Here is a 19,098-nt window from a genome sequence, read left to right on the forward strand (position 1 = left end):
AAAGGTCCCATTTCACAGTCGATTTGTCACACGCTGCCTCTCCAATGTCGGAGCCCTTAGCACTCGTTCAGAGCGCACAGCCCACACCCATTGCCAGTGCCAGCCTGACACCTGCCGGCGGCCCGGCGGCCTCGGGGGCACTGAAGGGGAACCGGCTCGGCTCGGTGTTTGCAAGGAGACCGGACCCGAGAGGCCCCGAGAGCGGCAGTAGGAGCGGCGGGAGCGCCTCGGGAGCGGCGGGAGCGCCTCGGGAGCGGCGGGGCCGATTCGAGGCCGGGCCCGGGCCGGGGGCAGCGCGGCCGCCGCCGCCAGGGGGCGCAGCGGGCGGGGTACTCGCGGCCGGTCCCTGTCGGCGCCCGTAGGGGGCGGGGCCGCGGCGCGTGGGGGGGCGGGCTGCCATGGCGGCGGGGCCGGCGTGAGGGGCGCGGGGCAGGGTGAGGGTGGCGAGCAGCCATGGCGGCGGGCAGCGCTATCCAGATCCCCACGCGGCTGCCGCTGCTGCTCACGCACGAGAGCGTGCTACTGCCCGGCTCCACCATGCGCACCAGCGTGGACTCGCCGCGCAACATGCAGCTGGTGCGCAGCCGGCTGCTGAAGGGCACCTCGCTGCGGAGCACCATCATCGGCGTCATCCCCAACACCAGCGACCCCACCTCCGACTGCGACGACCTGCCCAACCTGCACAGGTGCGGCGCGGCCCGGCTCTCCCTGCCGCCCTCGCGGCCTGCGGGCTCCCCGGAGCCCGGCCCGGCCTCCCCGGCCGGGGCTCGCCGCGGGGTCACCCCGCGGGGCCACCCGGCTCCGCCGCCCCCGGAAAACGCCCCTGCCCTCCCAGAAGCCTGGTCGCACAAGCGACCCGCCGGGCGAGGTGCCGGGGACGGGCCGGCCGGAGGGGAAGTTTGAAAAGAGGCTGAGGTGAACGAGCAGAATAAGACGAAAGAACGCTGCTCTAAGGCTGTCGCAGCTGTTAACCATAGGCTTTTTCACCTGATAAGTAACACGGATATTGACTTAGTTCACATAAAGTGAAAACAAATCGTATTTCTCTCTGGTGAAAGCAACATGATGTAATCCTTACTCTCCGGACTTTATCGTATCAGTGGACTTAGTAAGATGTTGCAAGAAAATAACTTCCGTTGTAAATCTGCTTCAATAGGTACGGTGATCTGAAACATTGATTCAGTTAAGGCTGGGAATTTCAGTGAAGAACCATCATTACTCCTATTTCCTAGTGCATATCGCTTAAGCAGAAATGTCAGTGTGCCTGTCCACATCCAGATCCATTATTATGAAGAAATTACATATGTTTCTAAATTGCGTGACTGATATTATACTACTTTACTTTGTTTTTCACTTAATGCATTTGTGTTCAGGTTCTAGTGTTTGGTTTTGTAGTCTGTGTTACAAAGGGAATTGGATATTTTGATTTCATTTCACAGTAGGAACTATGACCCATCAGGGTCTTGCAGCCTATAGTTTGGTTGCTTCTGATAAGGAGCACACAAAATGTTCTGTGGAAGGTGACAGATAATACAAGGATTTGATCTGTTTTTAGGATTGGCACTGCTGCCTTGGCAGTTCAGGTGGTTGGTAGCAACTGGCCCAAGCCCCATTACACGTTGCTGGTGACGGGCCTCTGCCGATTCCAGGTCCTGCAGCTGCTGAAGGAGAAGCCCTATCCCGTTGCTGAAGTGCAGCAGTTAGATCGGCTTGAGCAGTTCACCAATGGCCATAAATCTGAGGAGGAGCTTGGAGAGCTGTCAGAACAATTCTACAAGTATGCAGTACAGGTAATTTGTTTTATTCTTGTGTGTCACATAACCTGTGGGTATACTTAGGCTGTACTTGTTTTCTATCTGCTCTTCTGTTTCTCCAGTTCTGTATTTTTCAGGAACTAGTAGAGTTTCAGTATTTCTGCTACAAAATAAATGTTACTGTTATAGCTTGAGATTTCTATGCCAAGTTCCAGGATGTTTGAACTGCTCATTGCAGCTGAATCTTGTGCAACTGCTTGTGTTGGTGCTATGATAAGTTGGTGCTTCATATGTAGGAATACTATAAATATATTCTAGTAAAAGATTTGATTAATTTTTACAGATATATAAGGAAATATATATGATAGAAGCCTAATGAATTTAGGCTTTTAATTTAAATTTAAAGGATGTATTGAAAAAGAGTCATGAGGAAGTTTTTCATCTGGGGGTGTGGGGGGAATAGGAGATATATTGAAAAAAAGGCTGCAAACAATAGTGATACTTTTGAACTTCTGAAACAAGCAGAAAGCTCAAAGTCTTGGTGCTCTATGCTGAGTTAGTGCCTCATCTGTGAACTTTTGGTGAACTTATTCCAGTAGCTTTTTGACAAACTACCTGGACACGCTTCACACTGAAAGGCACAATCGTGTTTAGGTCAGAGGGGCACTGAGATCATTCCAAAAGGAGCACAGCGGCCGTTAGCGTTGTTCCTTGTGTGTTGTAGCTGGTTGAGATGCTGGATATGTCAGTGCCTGCAGTCGCAAAGCTCCGGCGTCTCCTGGACAATCTGCCCAGAGAAGCTCTGCCAGATATCCTGACCTCTATCATCCGAACAACCAACCAAGAGAAGCTGCAGGTATCGCCTTCTTCAGCGGTTTTAGTGCTAGTTAGGTGTTGCTATCTTTTAGAGTCAGTCACTTTTAGGTAATTTTGGAATTGTAACTGTACAGAGATAACATTATGCCAGCAGGGATTTGTGTTACAGCTGAGCATGAATGCTTGCAAAATGGTTTGATGGTGTTGTTTAAAGTGTTTATATATGCATATGGCAGAGCTTGCCTAAGGTAAATAGATCTAGTTGGGAAATCTTGGGAATTGTTTGTTTTATTAAACAATAAGTAGAGCATGGACTTCCCATAGTAGAAATGATAAATCTTCCTTCAGATTGTGTTGAAACTTTGCTAACTTATCCCAGCTGAGTAATCATTATACATATCTTAATACTAGTAAGTTCAGAATTAAATTATTTTTAGTATTAGAATTAAATATTTTTTAAAACATCTTGAAGTCTGGGTTTCTTTAAACACTGAGACAGTGGTTAAATTTCTATCATATGTCAAAGTAAATCTGCAAAAATGATCTTTATGGCTTGGTGCTTATTCGTCTGATTTCTGTATTTGCTTGCCATGTTTTGGAAGTTGTTCCTTTTCTTCTCTAACTGCTTATGCTGCACCTGGAACTGAGAGTGTGTTAGGTTCTTTCAAAGCACCACAAATAGAAATCAATGCAGTAATTTGAAGGGAAGGTGTGTACTATAGCTGAATGTCCTGCTGGAGGAAGGTACATTAGTTATTAACGTATCACTTTTTCATTATTGGAATTTCTAAAGAAAAGAGCAGCTAGTAGAAGCTGTGGAAATACAGAGGAGCAGAATTCTACCTATTTCCATACATTAACTTCATTTAATATGAAAATGGAATTGTGTGCAAAGTATTAAAAAGACAAAATAAACAAAAAAATTTCTGAATGAAAATCTTAAGGCACAAAGTGATTTTTTTTTCCCTGGGTTACCCAAAGAGATGATGCTGTAACTTTTTTAACAGGGCCATCTCTCTTTCCTGAGGCTCAGTAATTTTAAAATAGAACATTGATAGATGTTTGCAGTACGTCCATGCAATTCTCCCCAGAGTGAGGATTCATTCGTGTAAAGTTGGTGTCTGCTTACAGCTTCTTGCTCTTAGATTTTAGATGCTGTTAGGCTGGAAGAACGGTTCAAGATGACCATACCATTGCTTGTTAGACAGATTGAAGGCCTGAAGCTGCTTCAGAAAACAAGAAAGTCCAAACAGGATGATGATAAAAGGGTATGGAGCTTTACATTTGGAATACTTAAACATTCTAAAAAAGTACTGAGATGCACTTTTTAAAGAGGTTCATGAATGCATGATTTTAATCTGTGCATTTTTAATGTGAAGCCATAGGTGGCAACTTTGGCTGTGTAGATACACAAAAGATAAAATACTTGTTTAAAACTGTCTAGGCTTTATTTTAATGTTTTTTTAATTTAATTTTTATTTTAGTCTGAGCACTTTGTGGCATTAAATGAATGCTCACATTCTTCTGAAGAGTCAGTTCATGTGCATGGTATGCACTCAGTGAGTTCTGGTGTGTGCAGTGGAAGGTGTTTTGCTTACTGATGGCATTGCAGATGAGTGGCAGCTTTTGAACTGCAGATAAAGAATGGGTGTTGTAAAATGGAGCTTGTTCACTTTTGCTGCATCTTACTGCACTTAAATAGTTTAGTAACTGGGAAGTCATTGAGAAATGAAAAAGATAAGAGAGATTCACCCATTTTTCTGCTTAATATGATGGGCTGCAGTGCTTGAAATACCACAAATTGCTCCTTTCAGTTTTGTTCTTGTTTGCGAATTTAGGATATATGATAAACTTACTTAGGAAATATATAAAGAGCTGTAACTTTTTAAAGTAGCACCAATAACACTTTTTGAAGTTAATTTCTGGAGTTAAAACTTTCTGGAGTTCTGAATTTTTCTGTGCACCTTACTTGTTTTTGCCATGATTTTCATTCAAAGCCGAAGTACACAGCTTATTTAAAAACCAAGACCTGGTGCAATTCTGTGGCTCTGTTTCCATTGCACAGGTTGTAGCTATTCGTCCTAATAGAAGAATAAGTCATGGAAGTATTACAGAAGATGAGGAAGAAGAAGAAGATCATGATGATGTTGTCATGCTAGAAAAAAAGATTAGAACATCCAGTATGTCAGAACAAGCTCTTAAAGTTTGTCTTAAAGAAATAAAAAGGTAGGAGGCTTTTAAATGGTGGTTTCTTTTAAAATTTAGAACAAATCTCGCAGACCTTTTCCTGTTTGATGTATGTTCATGTTGGTTGTGTTTTTGAAATGATTTTAGGCATCAGGCAGCAATTGCTGCCTTGTGGTGCAATAGAGTCTTCCTTTGCATTTAATTTCTGGTTGGCCTTTTGAATTCTGTACTTGTATTTCCAGATTAAAGAAGATGCCTCAGTCAATGCCAGAATATGCTTTGACAAGAAATTACTTGGAACTGATGGTAGAATTGCCATGGAACAAGAGTACAAAAGGTAAACCCTTCTCTTAGTGGTGATTCTCATGCAGAAACATTTTAGGACAAGTAATTATCATGTAAATACTGTGAATTAGTTCTGTCTTGTAAAAACATTGTTGTTAAGTTACTGTAAGGCAGGTAAACCATTAGACTTCACTGAGAGCTGTACACTGAATAGACTGCGTAGCTCAGTTGTGTATCTAAGAATGTGGATTTAAAAATTGTTAAGAGCAGTTCCATTAAAAATGAAGGTGTTACTAATTACAAATTGTGCCAGTATTTATCAAAGAAATGAGCATCTAATTATTTTTTATATGTCAGACAAAAAGCCCTTTTGGAGATTTCTGTAATACTGGTCTTTCTGAAGAAGATTCTGGTTTATCTCAATCAAATATGGTAAGAAACAAAAGTATAAAAAAGCACAGTTGTAGTTAATTTTATACCATAGTTTTTGAAGTTGCGAATAGAGAGCGATACTGTTAATACAGATATGATGTGCAAAAATGGAGAGTGAGGGAAGAGTAGGAAACCAAACAGGACCGACAGACATCTCCTACTGACCAGCACAAGCAGGTGAAGTGGGCAAATTACTTTGCACAAGGTGGACTTGGCACACCTGCATGTCCATCTCTACCCTTCTGGTGCTGTTTGTAGTGATGAATTGTTGCTGGTTTGAAATAGAGCCCTGGATGTTTACAAATCTTGTAAATACTTTCTTTAATCGTTACATTGTAAAAAGATCTGCCTACATGTACTTTGCAGTATTATTCCAAGAATACCCAGATGAGTGACATGTTTGTTGACAGTCATGTCCTAACAGAATGGTTTTTTGGTGGTAGTTGCTCTTTGGTATTTTAAAATTGCGCTGTGTCATGTGAAGTTTGGTGTTTTTACTTTAAGCAAAGTTTGGGAGTGTGACCCATGTGATTGCTACTTTGAACTCTGTAGCTGCAGTAAATAAAAACACACATGAATACAGAAATGGAAAATCATTATAATTATTTTAGCCTTGGGTGTCATTATCAGTACTGTGTCATTTTCAGTAGTATAATCTGTCTAGCTATGGTCAAATTTCTTTATTAAAGAAAGAAATTAAGGAAAACTTTTTATACCTTTGTTCTAGAAAAACATTGTCTGACATATATGTGAGTTGGGGGATTGCCCTGATGAAGGTATCTGTTTCTACTGTAGGATCAGTTGTTCACATTTTAAGTTATTTCATTTTGTGCTGATCTCTGTGCTGTTGTCGATGCCAGATCGCCTGGAAATCCGTGCAGCTCGCATTGTGTTGGACAATGACCATTATGCCATGGAGAAGTTGAAGAAGAGAGTTTTGGAGTACTTGGCTGTGCGACAGCTTAAAAACAACCTCAAGGGACCCATTCTTTGTTTTGTGGGGCCCCCAGGAGTTGGTAAAACCAGTGTTGGAAGATCAATTGCAAAAACTTTGGGTAGAGAATTCCACAGAATTGCTTTAGGAGGCGTCTGTGATCAGTCTGATATTCGAGGCCACAGGTAATTACTTCTTCTTTTCATAATTGCAGTTTTTTCTTTGCAGAATGTATTGATTATTTTCACTGTTCAGCCAATATAGAGAAATTTTACTTCTATGAAACAATGGTAGGTATTTATTGATTTTCCTTGGTATTCAGTGCTGCTGCTTCGGAAGAATTTTAATGGGAACGGATGTTTTGTGTTGTGGTACAGCCTTTATTCTTTCCTTCTGCTGCTGCCCTTTATTTTCATAGGGAATGGATTTCATCTTCAGTTATTCTAGCACTTTGAAGTAAAATTCTGTAGAAAGTTTAATGCAAAGTCTTGATTTTTCTGCTTTTTATGAGAGGTGTAAAGATTTAATTATCCAGTATAACCTAGGGTAGCAATACTTTCCTTCATAACCATGTTTGCTGCTGAAAGACAAGAGGAAACTTGGAGTGATACATGAAAGTTGCTAGAGGACAGCAATGGACTTGTTTGTGCACTGTTTTCCTATTTCAAAAGGAGATTTATGCAAGAACACCTAAGCTGGCAGGTTTCGAAGGAGATTTTTGGATGGCAGTCCCTAGGACTGTTTTTGATGTTGGGCTCTATGTATCTATTACTCAGTCTTTTAAATTTGTATTAGTCCATTCCTCAATGCACCTGGAATCATAATGAGTGGGCAGTAGAGATAGGTAACTGCCAAGCATCAGTGCAGCATTTTTGTTTCCATTACACATATCTTATGCTTATTGCATGCAGTGTAGGAAATCTGGAATAATGAATTTTAGTCAGGTTTTCTTTTTTAAGTCATGTTATTGAATAAAATTTCTCCTTACAGCAGTAGGTGAATACAGTGAATTAAAGCTATCAGTTATTTTTTTGATACCATCTAACAGTTAATTTTGCCCAGTGGCTATGCAGCTACTCTCAGTAGGATATGCCTAAAATAGAATGTCCTAAAAACAACTTAAAATGTGACTCGATACCATGTGCTATTCGAAGTGAAGCCACTAGAGGCTGTGGAATACTCAGCTTTATGGAAAGTAACTTTTCCAGAGCAGAGCAGGACTCAGTCCCTTGTAACAGGGAAACCACATCTTGAGCTTGACATTATAAACAAAAGTCAAACTTCCTATCTTGTGCTTAGACATCATAAAGAGTAAAGAGAGGGAGAGTCATACGAGAGAGCCTCTAAAAAGCTTTTTAATTCAGCTGTTTGTGGCTGTCACACATTTCTAAGGGCATTATTAAGTTATTAATTCATGTTAGAGGCTAACTGTTATAAATTTCATATTAAAAAGTGTATGAAATTAGCCGATGGGAAATATTTGCTAAGAGATTTTATTTTTCACCAGCAAAGGGAAATGTAATCTAGAATTAGCAAGAATATTGTGTGGTTACTGTTCAACAAGCAAGTGTATATTTTAAAAATGAACTTTAGAGCGTTGGTACTAGGAGTCCTTTGTAGCCAACTGCTTTTTCCAGTTTTTTATAATTAAAATCAAACCCACCTGTTGCATACTGGATTTTAAATTCTGCTTTATTTTGTTTTCTTCCTTCTCAGAATAAGATTTAATCTGGTTAGAACTACAGCTTTTCTGTAGAGCTCTGTAATGTCCTCCTGTGTGAATAAATCCTTCAAATTGCTCCCAGTCAGGTGAATCCATGTTGGCAGTCTGGTGGCAGTCAGAGAGAGGTGATCTGGAAGTGGAGGAGACACAGACTGTTGTTTTCTGGGTTTCACTGTGGAGCAGGCTGATTTTCTAATATTACACCTTGGAAGACATTGTTTTTCTCCTAAAAGCTCCTTATTAGGCTTTGGGGCTTAAGTTAAGAATTCCATTAACATTGCAGGAGAACAGTACTGTATGTGCTTACTGATGTACTGAACATGTAGAAAAATGTACTAGAACACTGAAAAGGAACTGTTTCAGCTTGACTGGCAAGCAAACAGTGCCTGAAATAGCATTCCCTTGGGCCACTTTGGTGAAAGGTGCAGACCGAGAGATTCAGCAGGCAGAGCTCTTGGAGAGCAGCAGGGTGGGCCGTGGTGTCTCAGTAACTGTGCTGTCCCACCTGATGTGTAAACGTGGGCATTGGAACTGCCCAGGTTGGGCCGTTTCACTGGGGATCATGTGCCTGCACCTGGAGCTTGGGAATCCTTCACTGATAGAGTGAAGAGAAACAAGTATTGTTCTGCCTTCCCAAAACGAAATCAACCTCTTGGTACAAAACCAGAGCTCCTTGATCAGACATCCTTCAGCTGTTGTCTGCATTTATCACTCATTTATACCATATGTTCAAGTATGTTGGTTTACATTTATTGTTTACTTGTATTAAAAAAAAAAAAACAAAACCCACAAACCACTCTGAAGGATGACTTAGAACTTTTTTCCAAGAAGCTCTTTTAAAATCTCCTGGGTATTGATGTTTTGTATCACACAGGAAATGTATGATCTTCTCTGTTGTGTGTTTTTCTATTTCTGAAAAGGAAAGATGTAATTGTGGCATTCATTTATAGTGGTGCTGGTGAGGTAAGTGTGAAGCTCTTCTTTCTCACTTTCATGTGAAGCACTCCTTCCTATACTACCACTGCTTTGCAGTTTGAAAAGCTTGGACAGTTCACTTCTGGCTTAGGCCTTTGCTGAAGTCTTGTTTAGGTGCACCTGTTTGAGGAGAGGTGGGATTCCTCAGCAGGACAGCTGTGCTGGCAGAACTTCCCTGCACAGGCCTTGTTGCACCAGAAAAAGCCAGCTTCAAACAGCTTCACCCATGAGAGGAATGAGCTTTGTTCGACAAGTACAAAGCAGAGGTGGATTTGTAAAGCCCTTGAGTGGATGCAATCTCTGGCCTTTCACAACAAAAAAACCCAAAAATACCAAAAAGGCTGTGACCTTGTGCAAGGACATTCAGAAACAGTGGTGTTAACCTTTCTAGTCCTGCAGTTAGAATTTATTTGAAACTATTTGTCTTGAGATCACTGTGAAGAAAGTGAGTCCTGTTTCTTTCTTTCAATAATACTACCACTACTTTTAGGGTTCTATTTCCTAGGCTTTCCCAGTTTACTTTGGGAGAACCAAGAAGGTTGGATTTCCATGCTGTTTTTCTTGCATTTTTTAGGATACAGAGTGCCTGATGACATACTATACCACTCTAAGGTTTTGTTTAAAGGTACTTTTTCACTGATCTAAAACTTTATAAAGAGATTTCTAAGTTGCAGACCTGGAGCTCTCAAGGGGTTGGGTTTTTTAAGTGTTGCTACCCAAGTGAGGTGAGTAGGAAACCTGCTCTGTGCTTTCTGTTTTGAGTGGGGAAAGCTGACTGTCCTCTGGGTTTAATGCAGGGAAAGAAACTGCATCAAAAAATGAGCAGAGCAATGTAGGATATTGTTTAACCTCCTTCCAACCCTAACAAAAATAATGAAATCAACATCACATTCAGTGATAGTGTTCCTAAACTTCAGCATTTAGTTTCACATCTTACAAGGCAAAGATTAACAACCAGACAGATAAATGGCCATATCTGCTTGTAATTTTAATATATTCTGGCTGGTTTTATATGTAAATACCTGCAGGGCCCACCTTACCAAGGATTCTTTTGTTGAGATGTGTTCCCCTAATAACTTTGGACATCTCAGGCATTTGATTATTAGTATAATAAAATAGGTATTGGTCCATCTCTAATAAATGAAGAGGTACTACAGATTTAGCCAATTGCATCTGTTTGCCTTCATTTAGTTTATAAACCAGCCTCTTTCTTAAAACTCAATGGAACCTGGATAGCTCAAATCTTACTAGGATTCAAAAGGACCAAGTAAAACTGGTCCTAAAACACAAACATGCATTAAAAAGTGTAATGTTTTAAAGCATGCACTTGAGAATAATGTAGCAAGCAAGAACAAAGAATGTTTGATGCTTACCTAATTATGTTACCCTACTAGTACCATTAGCAAAATACTGAAACAGTTGGGCTCCATTGTCTCTGAAGCATAAAAAATTATTCTCTAGTGCAGTGATCACCTTGTGGTGAAAACAGCCCAGAGAAGAACAAAACTACCACCACCAAACAAGACCCAAAACCACAAAAAGAAAAAAATCCAACCCCATAACTGAAAAAATCCAAATCTCCCAGAACCAAAGAAATACCCAAACTGCTACACTGACACATTTATTTACACTGGTAAGTGATTCACTTCTGTGAACTCCAGCTCTGATTCAGTCTCCTCATTTTCTGATTGCACTCTATAGAATGCTTTCCCTGTCTTGGCAGGGCTGTGGGTGTGCAGATGGAGGAGGAGGAGGCAGGCTGGCTGTGTAATAGCTCCCCATGCAGAGCCCTGATCTGTAATGAACGTTCCACAGCACACCCTCCGTGAGAGCAATCCGCTCCCTTGCTGCACATTAAGACAACACAAAAGCACTGAAGTGAGGAACTGTTGCCTGCTGGCTGCTTCAGTCTTTAGCAGCTGCTTCAGGAAGGTGGTAACAGGCAAACTGAATTTCTCTTGCATTGCTGGCTATTTAGAAGCTCTTAAAACCTTTTATTTTTTCTCAGATCTAGAATTAAATTAAAATTAAATTTTATTTACTGCAATTTGTTTCATCAGTGGTTAAATGTTACATAGAACTGACATCATTGCTGTGTGGTTTGGGTTCTGTTTTTGTTGGTTTTTTTCAGGGCTCTTTATATATTTAAAGTCATCTCTAGTATTTTTTTAAATTAGTCCCGTAGTTTTTTTGATTTCATCTTTGTGAATGTCATGCTGTTTATTTTGGACAGTAATAAACCAGATCATATGGCAAAGCAGGCCTGTTCTGGTTGTCGGCTTTGTGAGGGTCATGAGCTAGATACTGTAATTCAGCACTTAATGTATCTCTTTCTTCTTAGAATTTCATGCTTTTAATTACAGTATTTTGAGTAGTTATGGCACAAGCAGAAACAAGTGTGATAATTGCAGCAAACAAGTGTTATATGCATCTGTAAAATGTAGTTGTGCTCTGTGTGTGATGTGGAAAAAATACTTTACTGATTTGCTAAATAAATTCAAACTTGTAATTTTTTCATTGCAGTGTTCAGCTTTTCATTTTATATTGAAATGACAGTAAATACAGTTCTTTTTGGTGGGTGTTTATTAAACCGTGCTGTCAAGGGGACATTGGCAGTTCAGCATAATTGGAATTTTGCTCTCTTTTGTAACATGCTGTGTGAACTATATTGTGATGACAAAATCCCAGCATTGGAATTATGAAAATGTTTTATCAATGAGGTTCCCAAATCTGCTTCTTCTTGTTCTTACTGTATGAGGATGGTACTGGAACATGTTAAGATGTCCACAAGTTGTAAAGTTTGGATACACTTTAATGCAAATTACTATCTTTGCAGACCAGCTAGTTTACCATGGAACTCAAATTTTCATCTGCTGCTACAATTGCTTGTATTAGCTCCATGTATATTCCATATTTTTATCAAGTATTTCACAGATTTTTGCAAAAAAAGCAAGAATTGTTGCAGTGCTCCTTGTTCTTCTATTTTGCATGGAGTTTTATTTATGATATTCTTGATGTCACTCCTCCTGCTCCCCATGTCACCACACTCTTTCCCCATCTCCTTTCCTTTCCAGGCGCACCTATGTGGGCAGCATGCCTGGCAGGATCATCAATGGGCTGAAGACTGTGGGGGTGAACAATCCTGTTTTCCTCTTGGATGAGGTGGATAAGCTGGCAAAGAGCTTGCAGGGGGATCCTGCAGCAGCCTTGCTTGAGGTAAGAGGTGTTAAACTGCAAGCATTGTTTAATTTGAATTTTGAAAGAATTAAACTGAACTTGGAAGATTCACTGGACAAAAGAAGGCCTGGGAGTGCCAGCTCTGTTATTCAGAGATCAGCTGCTGAGTTCCTGTCAGTTCCTTGGGCACAATGCAGATGCTGTTACATAAGCATAAGCTAAGTAACATAGAAATCTCAGTGAGCTGTACTTGAACAGAAGGATAGATTTTGGGGTGTTTTCTGTATTTAAATAGTGTTCAAGCCCTAAACGTCACTTATTTGGGGCACTTCACGATACTGATTTTTAATGATCAAATGTTGTTAGCTGAGAAAGAACTGTAGAGGATCTAGACAGTAAATAGACTTCTTCAAGTTTCCCTTTCTTTCTTGGAATAACTTTAATGTATTTTTGAAGCTCCTGATGGTACCAGCTTGTACTGGAGCTAAGCAGTTTACCCAGTGCATAATATGGACTAGCTTCATGTTCTTTTAGGAGCATTTCTTTAATTAGTGTTGTAATTAAGTTTCTGAACTTAGATTTTTTCATGTAAGTCACAGATTCCCACTCCTTGACTGATTATGGTGTGATGAGTGGCTGATTATTGTGTGATGAGTGTTAGCTTTCCATGAGAGTCAGGTTTTCCATGAGTGCAATTTTTCTGAACTTCTGGGACTCAGATATGAATTAATCTAATTTTGAAGCACGTGTTACAGTTATTTTATCACAAAAGTTTTAGAGTTGTTAAAGTTGATTTGCTTAAAGACACAAATAACATTCTGGACATACAGTTGATGACTTTGGTGAATGAGATACTGTTGGAATATTTTGTAAATCACATCAAGTGTTGAGATGTTATTAATTAGGTTAGTTGGGCTTTCAGGAAGCCAGAACTGGAGTGATCGTGAGGAAGATGAATTGAGACCTGTGCCTTGCAAGCTTCATGTATCATGTAGCAGACAGCAGTAAGGAGTTGTCAGAACATCCCAGTACCCATTTTCTGCAGTGTGACGTGATATCCCATTACAATTCCTTTTTCCACTGGTTTGTACATATTCAGTGCTTTTATTCTAGCAGTTTCCTGGAGAGAGGAAGGAGCATGTCCTCAGGTGTGGGGAAGAGACAAGGCGTTGCCCTTCCCTGGGCAGAAAGAAGGCTGAGTCCATTGTCCTGTACCAGCATGGATGGCAAATGGGAGAATGAGAGAGGTGCTGGCCCAGCAGGGCTAGGCCAGGCTGAATTGTTGAGGCTGCAGATGCAGCACTAATGCACGTGATGGTTTTAGTATTGTGCATGCTTAGAGATTCCTTGTACTGCTGTAGTTCTACACTCTGCCTTCTTTTTTGTGTTGTCTCTGGCCCTAGGGACTGCCATGTTCCCACTGTTGCAGCTGCACTGCTTCTGGCATGGTTCTGTACCTGTTTCAGTCAAAAGGAGAAGCATTAGTAAAAAATACCCACAGTTTTTGAGCTAGCCTGACTCGCATTCACAGAAGTGACTTAGGGCATAATCCTAGAAGCATCTCGGTTGTCAGACCTGAGGTGTGGTAGCTTTAGCAGGTGGGGGTGAAAGTGGTTCTGAGAGTATTTGCCTACAGAGTCAGTCTAATGACTCTCTTGACTGACAGTGCTTAATGCAGTGATTTAAATATGAAAAATGCTACTTAAATTAAGGTGTCATGAGCTCATCTGGATGCTGTATGACATTCTGCAAATGAAGTGTCAATTGACTTCCTAAAAACGTCATTATTTTCTTCCTGCTAGATAGTGGAAAATTACTGTTTTGACAAGGCCAACGATTTCTTTGAAAATGGGTGTATGAGCAGGCTGTGGTTTGAGAGCTCTGTTTTGATCTTTGCCTGTTAACATGAACTAGTAATAATTTAAATGTGCTAGAAAATAGCATGGCTTCGCTTCTTTAGCTTTCAAAAATGACAGTTACAGGTCCTTTACCTGTGCATTTCTCAAGTGTGTAGTACACTTTTTCAGGGTGCATGAAGGGCCTCAAAGTGCAAAGAAAACAAGCAGGGAAGTGTAATAAATACATTATTCCTTGTAGTATTCCTCTGGGGGATTTTATTTACACTTTGCCGAAAGTGTAATGCTCTCTGTTTCTGAGTTTGCTGATACCTCTTCTGTCATTTGTCTTTTAAATACTTGAACTAAGTCAATGGATGGATAAACATACCTGAAAATCAAATTTTTCTGTTTAGCTGGCTGTTGTTTGCTATGCAGACACAATGTTTTGGGATTTCTTGGAAAGAGTGTTCCAATCATTAATCTAGATCTGTATATTAATATTGGCAATTTTAATCAACTTTGCTGGGTTTTATAATTTTTTTTTTCATTCCCTGCCCTTCAGTTGAGAGCAATTGTGGTTTTCTATTGTGTTGTTTGTGAAGACAAACAAATTTAATTAATACTTGTTTAATCGGTCGTGTTTGAATTCTGGGTACTTCGTTGCTGCTTTGAGATGTGTCTGTTTTTCCATCTTTTAAAACCACATTCTCAGGGATACTCTGCTCCTGTCATGGATTTTTGCAGCTGAGCCTCATAAGGTTCACTTCCCACTGCCTGCCTGGGCTGCAGGGTTTATGTAAGCCCTGCGAATTGCCCATTAGTTGCATCTGGAGAAATAATTGCTCTATTAACCATGGCTGGGCTGCTCCCCTGCGAGATCTTTATATCTATCTACTGCTGGCTAAACATCCTGAAGCAGGTTTACCTCTTCTAATGGACAGCTCATGGCTGGACATAATTGCTACATTTTCATCTGCTTCTCGTGGTTTATGTGGTTGGAAAGTCCATCTGGAGCGAGCAAAGGTGGCTGTTATGCTGGAGAGCAGACAGTAGTCAGTGGTCACCTAACTGCTGCATTTGCTGTTCACACTGCTGCTTGTCTGGCAGTGCCATCATTAAGTATGAAAAGCACATCCTTTATTCCTTAATGTGTAGGTGTGTTAAATTCTTGCTGTCCACAACGGGGCATATTCAGGAAGAAAATTGCCATCCCTGTGAGCTTGGGAGCAAAGCTTGGTGCTTTCTAATTGCTGGATATGTGTTTAGTTCTAATGCTTCTGCAGAGCTGTTGCTTCAGCAAAACAGAATGTCTTCCTATTTCCAGTTACTGTTCATTAACAAAGGAATACTTTAGTCTAAATTTAGATGACCTCTGTTAAAAAGAGAAGAAAACAGAAATGGATCCAAGTGCCTGATAGTGACTATTTGTATGCAGGGAAATTAGACCAGGAGCGTAGCCAGGCAATTAAATGTTCATGGAACTTATTCTGGATTTTGTGGTAATAAAGAGCTGTTACAGAGAAGCCTTTGTATGCATGTCAGCTATCTGTCATAAATTAGCCAAGATATTTTGTGCACTGAATGTTCCTTTTGTACTTCATATTTCTGTATTAGTTGAATATCTTGGAAAACTTTTGAACTTGAACTTCAGCAGAGATACCTAACTGAAGAACAGTTCTATTTGCTTTGGACAGTCTGTTTGAAATACATAGGCAAGACATTGGTTTGTATCTTATTCTAAAAAACAGTTACCATGACAAAGAATTATGAGTCCAGAGGCTCTCCAGCCCTTGTAAAAAAATCTCAGATAATTCACATTTTTAGATATAATCCAAGTTGGTTTGGATTACAGTTTCCTTTATCTTTATTGAATAGTATTTTTTGCATTTGAGTACAGCAGCAATATTTTGTATATCTTTGTAAATAACACTTTAATCACCAGCTTGGCACTTAGCAGGGTTCATAAGGATTTCTAGTTGCAGACTAGAAGGAGAAAGAAACATGCATATAAATAAATGTGTCAAAATGCCAGTTTGGTCTGTCAGAATACATTGTTTTTCAGCAGCTTTGGAATTACTTGCAAACACTTCAGCTGATAGACTAGAATTCTGTGGAAATATCAGTATATAAAAAAATGAGTAAGTTGAATTAGGATTAGCTGTTTAAAACAGTTCAGAAAAAATTGCACGGGTAGACTTTAAGTGGGAAGCTAATATTTGGTAAAGACCTGCTTGTTTTGAAGTCAGTTTGTAGCTGCTGTGCATTCCCTGCCTGCTGTTGTGTCTCCCTGTAGTTTAGGGCTGGATGGGGGCTGGCTGAGGTAAGGCACATCTCTGAATTATGCATCAGTGGACTTGGCTTGTCAGGATACTTTGCCTTTTTTTGTAAAGAAGGGAGTAAATGACAGCAGCTTTTTGCTGAAGAGGGTGAGAAAAGCTTTTGAATAGCTTAGAGCCAGTGCACAATGGTATTCATTGAGTTCCAGCCCTAGGTTCAGAATTGAAGCATATGCTTCAGTGTGTTTTAAGATTTCACTATTAAGGGGGATGTGTAACTGCTCTTAAATCTGTGTAGCACTTCAAAATAAAATCCAAATTTATTCTGTTTTTTGGGAAAGTCAGCTGTGATTCTGGCATTCTGTAGTAGAATAATTTTTAAAGTTTGTTCTGATCATAAATTTTTTCAAAATATTTTTTTTCACTTTTCAAAGCCTGCGGAGAATTTAAGAGTAATGAAAATTCAGAGTTGTTTCTTTTATAACTATCGAAGAAATCTTGAAATTCAGTTGTTGATTTTTAATTATCAGCACTGTTCTTGGCTATAATTCAGGTTGTGTGCATTCATTTGGGTGTAGGCAGATAAGTTATTTTGACAGTGGAGTGCTGTTTCTCAGGAGATGCATGGGTCCCATTATTTGTGACATGAGAATTATTCGTGTGGGTGTGTAGCACTGATCATTCATCATTTGGGAAGGAAGAGTGTGGCTGTGCTTCAAGGGGATGTGAAGCAAAGGTGCTTCACAGGTGATATAGAAGCCAGGAGTACATTGCTGTGTACAATGAACTTCCCATTTGTGGCACTATTAAAAAAATCTACAAGGCAGCATCTCAGGACCCTCATGTTCCACATATGTATTGAATATTTGTCACCTAATCTTAAATCTAGGCAAGTGTTGCATTTGCCCACATAAGTTGTACTAAAAGCAATAGGAAGACAACACAGTTCTTGAAGCCCTAGTTCTACTTGTTCAGTAAATTTTTGAGGTTGGTCAGACTGTGTGTTTTTGTTCTGCAGTGCTTGTTCAGTTTGTCTCCTTTTTGAAACAAAAAGAAAAATGATTGTGTTGGGAAGGCCAGGGCTCGCCAAGGGTCAGAGCTTGCCTGGGATGTCATGGACAATAAGAATTTGTATTCCTCCTTTAGTAATAAAGGCTGGACAAAGCAGAAAGAGTGGGGCAGGTGATTTTGTGACAGCAGGTAAGGCTGGGATTGTGTTCTTCCCCTTGGTCTCACAAAAGAGATCTCACAGGCTGGTGTTGAGAGTAAGAAGTAAGCTTCAAGTAAGACAAGCTGCCAGCAGCAGGGGAGGATTGGAGTCAGGGATTACTTGGGAGAATTCTCCTTGTTCCGTGGGACCACATGGGCTGTTTTTCCAAGGTTGCTGTGAGTCCTTGAAGGGCCACTCTACCATGTGTGAAAGGTCATGGAGATGCAGCTTAGGGAAGGTATTTAATGGCTGGAGAAATGCTGCAGCACCTCTAGAAAAGGGTAAGGAACAACTCATGGGAAAGTGACTTTTTGAACTGTACATGTGATGTGACATGTAGTCAGAGTACTCCCAGCAAGGCCAGGATTTAGTGATACCCATAATGTATTTTATTATTGTAAAGTCAGATTTGATAGATCCAAATGAAATATAATAAAAATATGCTTATTTTGTTTACTTCTGATTGAACAATTGTGTGACTTTTGTGTTCATTCTTGTTGAGGTCTTGGATCCAGAACAAAATCACAGTTTCACCGATCACTACCTAAACGTAGCCTTTGACCTGTCCCAAGTGCTTTTCATAGCTACAGCCAACACTACAGCTACAATCCCACCTGCCCTGCTGGACAGAATGGAGGTTATCCAGGTGCCAGGTAACCCTGCAGTGCCTTCATTACATGGCTATTGCAGATCCTTAAACAAGTTTGGGGTGTTCTTGCTGAAATGAAAGGTAAAAAGGAAACCCTGCCAGGAGTCTGGAGTGCATGGCTGGGGTCATTAAATGGACAAGGCAGGATGCCTCTGCTGTGGCCTCTGTCACAAGAACAGTATTTAGAATTGCACTCAGGTAAATTCAGTTCCAGGTCTGTGGTGATACATGGATACATTCTGTAATGATATTTTCCTTCACTGATTTGTCTGTATTCTAATGGTCAGTTGGCTGATGCATCTTTTTGAAATTCCAGTGGAGAAAGTGATCTTTGAAACACTAAAATTCTCTTCTTGTTTGCATGAAGTTATGAATAGCCACAAAGGATCATACCAACAGCCTTGTAAATTATGGCTGGGGGAGATTTTTTCTTACATTCAGTCAGGTAGAATTGTAAAAGATAAGGGATTTGATTATATTGTAGTGTCTAAACAAAAAGATCATTAATAAATATGTGCCTTTTTTTTTTTTGAAGGATACACACAAGAAGAAAAAATTGAAATTGCACATAGACACTTGATTCCTAAACAGCTTGAACTACATGGTCTGACTCCACAGCAAATACAGATTCCCCAAGTAACCACTTTGGGCATAATTACCAGGTAAATCTGTTCACTGCTTTCAATTTAAATACCTTCTTTTATAAATCAGTTTATGAAGTGGTAATACTTAATATGTATTGTCCTTAATAGCTTCAGCAGTTCAACAGTTGGTAGCTTATGGAATTGCTCTTTCCCTAGCTCTTATCTTCTCTGGGAAACATCCTTTCTGTAGAGAATTCC

General features: G+C 40.1%; 1 protein-coding gene across 1 annotated transcript in view; it reads left to right on the forward strand.

The window, feature by feature from the left end:
• The first annotated feature begins 415 nt into the window (after window positions 1–415).
• LONP2 (lon peptidase 2, peroxisomal) overlaps window positions 416–19,098 on the forward strand; it is a 37,691-nt gene continuing 19,008 nt past the window's right edge. The window contains exons 1-10 of the mRNA XM_053952644.1: window positions 416–686; window positions 1,556–1,790; window positions 2,479–2,610; window positions 3,716–3,838; window positions 4,636–4,796; window positions 5,000–5,094; window positions 6,335–6,593; window positions 12,181–12,322; window positions 18,110–18,260; window positions 18,792–18,918. Of these exons, the coding sequence (XP_053808619.1) occupies window positions 454–686; window positions 1,556–1,790; window positions 2,479–2,610; window positions 3,716–3,838; window positions 4,636–4,796; window positions 5,000–5,094; window positions 6,335–6,593; window positions 12,181–12,322; window positions 18,110–18,260; window positions 18,792–18,918 (1,658 nt within the window). The 5' untranslated portion in view covers window positions 416–453. The remainder of the gene's footprint in view (window positions 687–1,555; window positions 1,791–2,478; window positions 2,611–3,715; window positions 3,839–4,635; window positions 4,797–4,999; window positions 5,095–6,334; window positions 6,594–12,180; window positions 12,323–18,109; window positions 18,261–18,791; window positions 18,919–19,098) is intronic.

The sequence above is a fragment of the Vidua chalybeata genome, chromosome 11 (assembly GCF_026979565.1).
Source record: "Vidua chalybeata isolate OUT-0048 chromosome 11, bVidCha1 merged haplotype, whole genome shotgun sequence".
Taxonomy (NCBI): domain Eukaryota; kingdom Metazoa; phylum Chordata; class Aves; order Passeriformes; family Viduidae; genus Vidua; species Vidua chalybeata.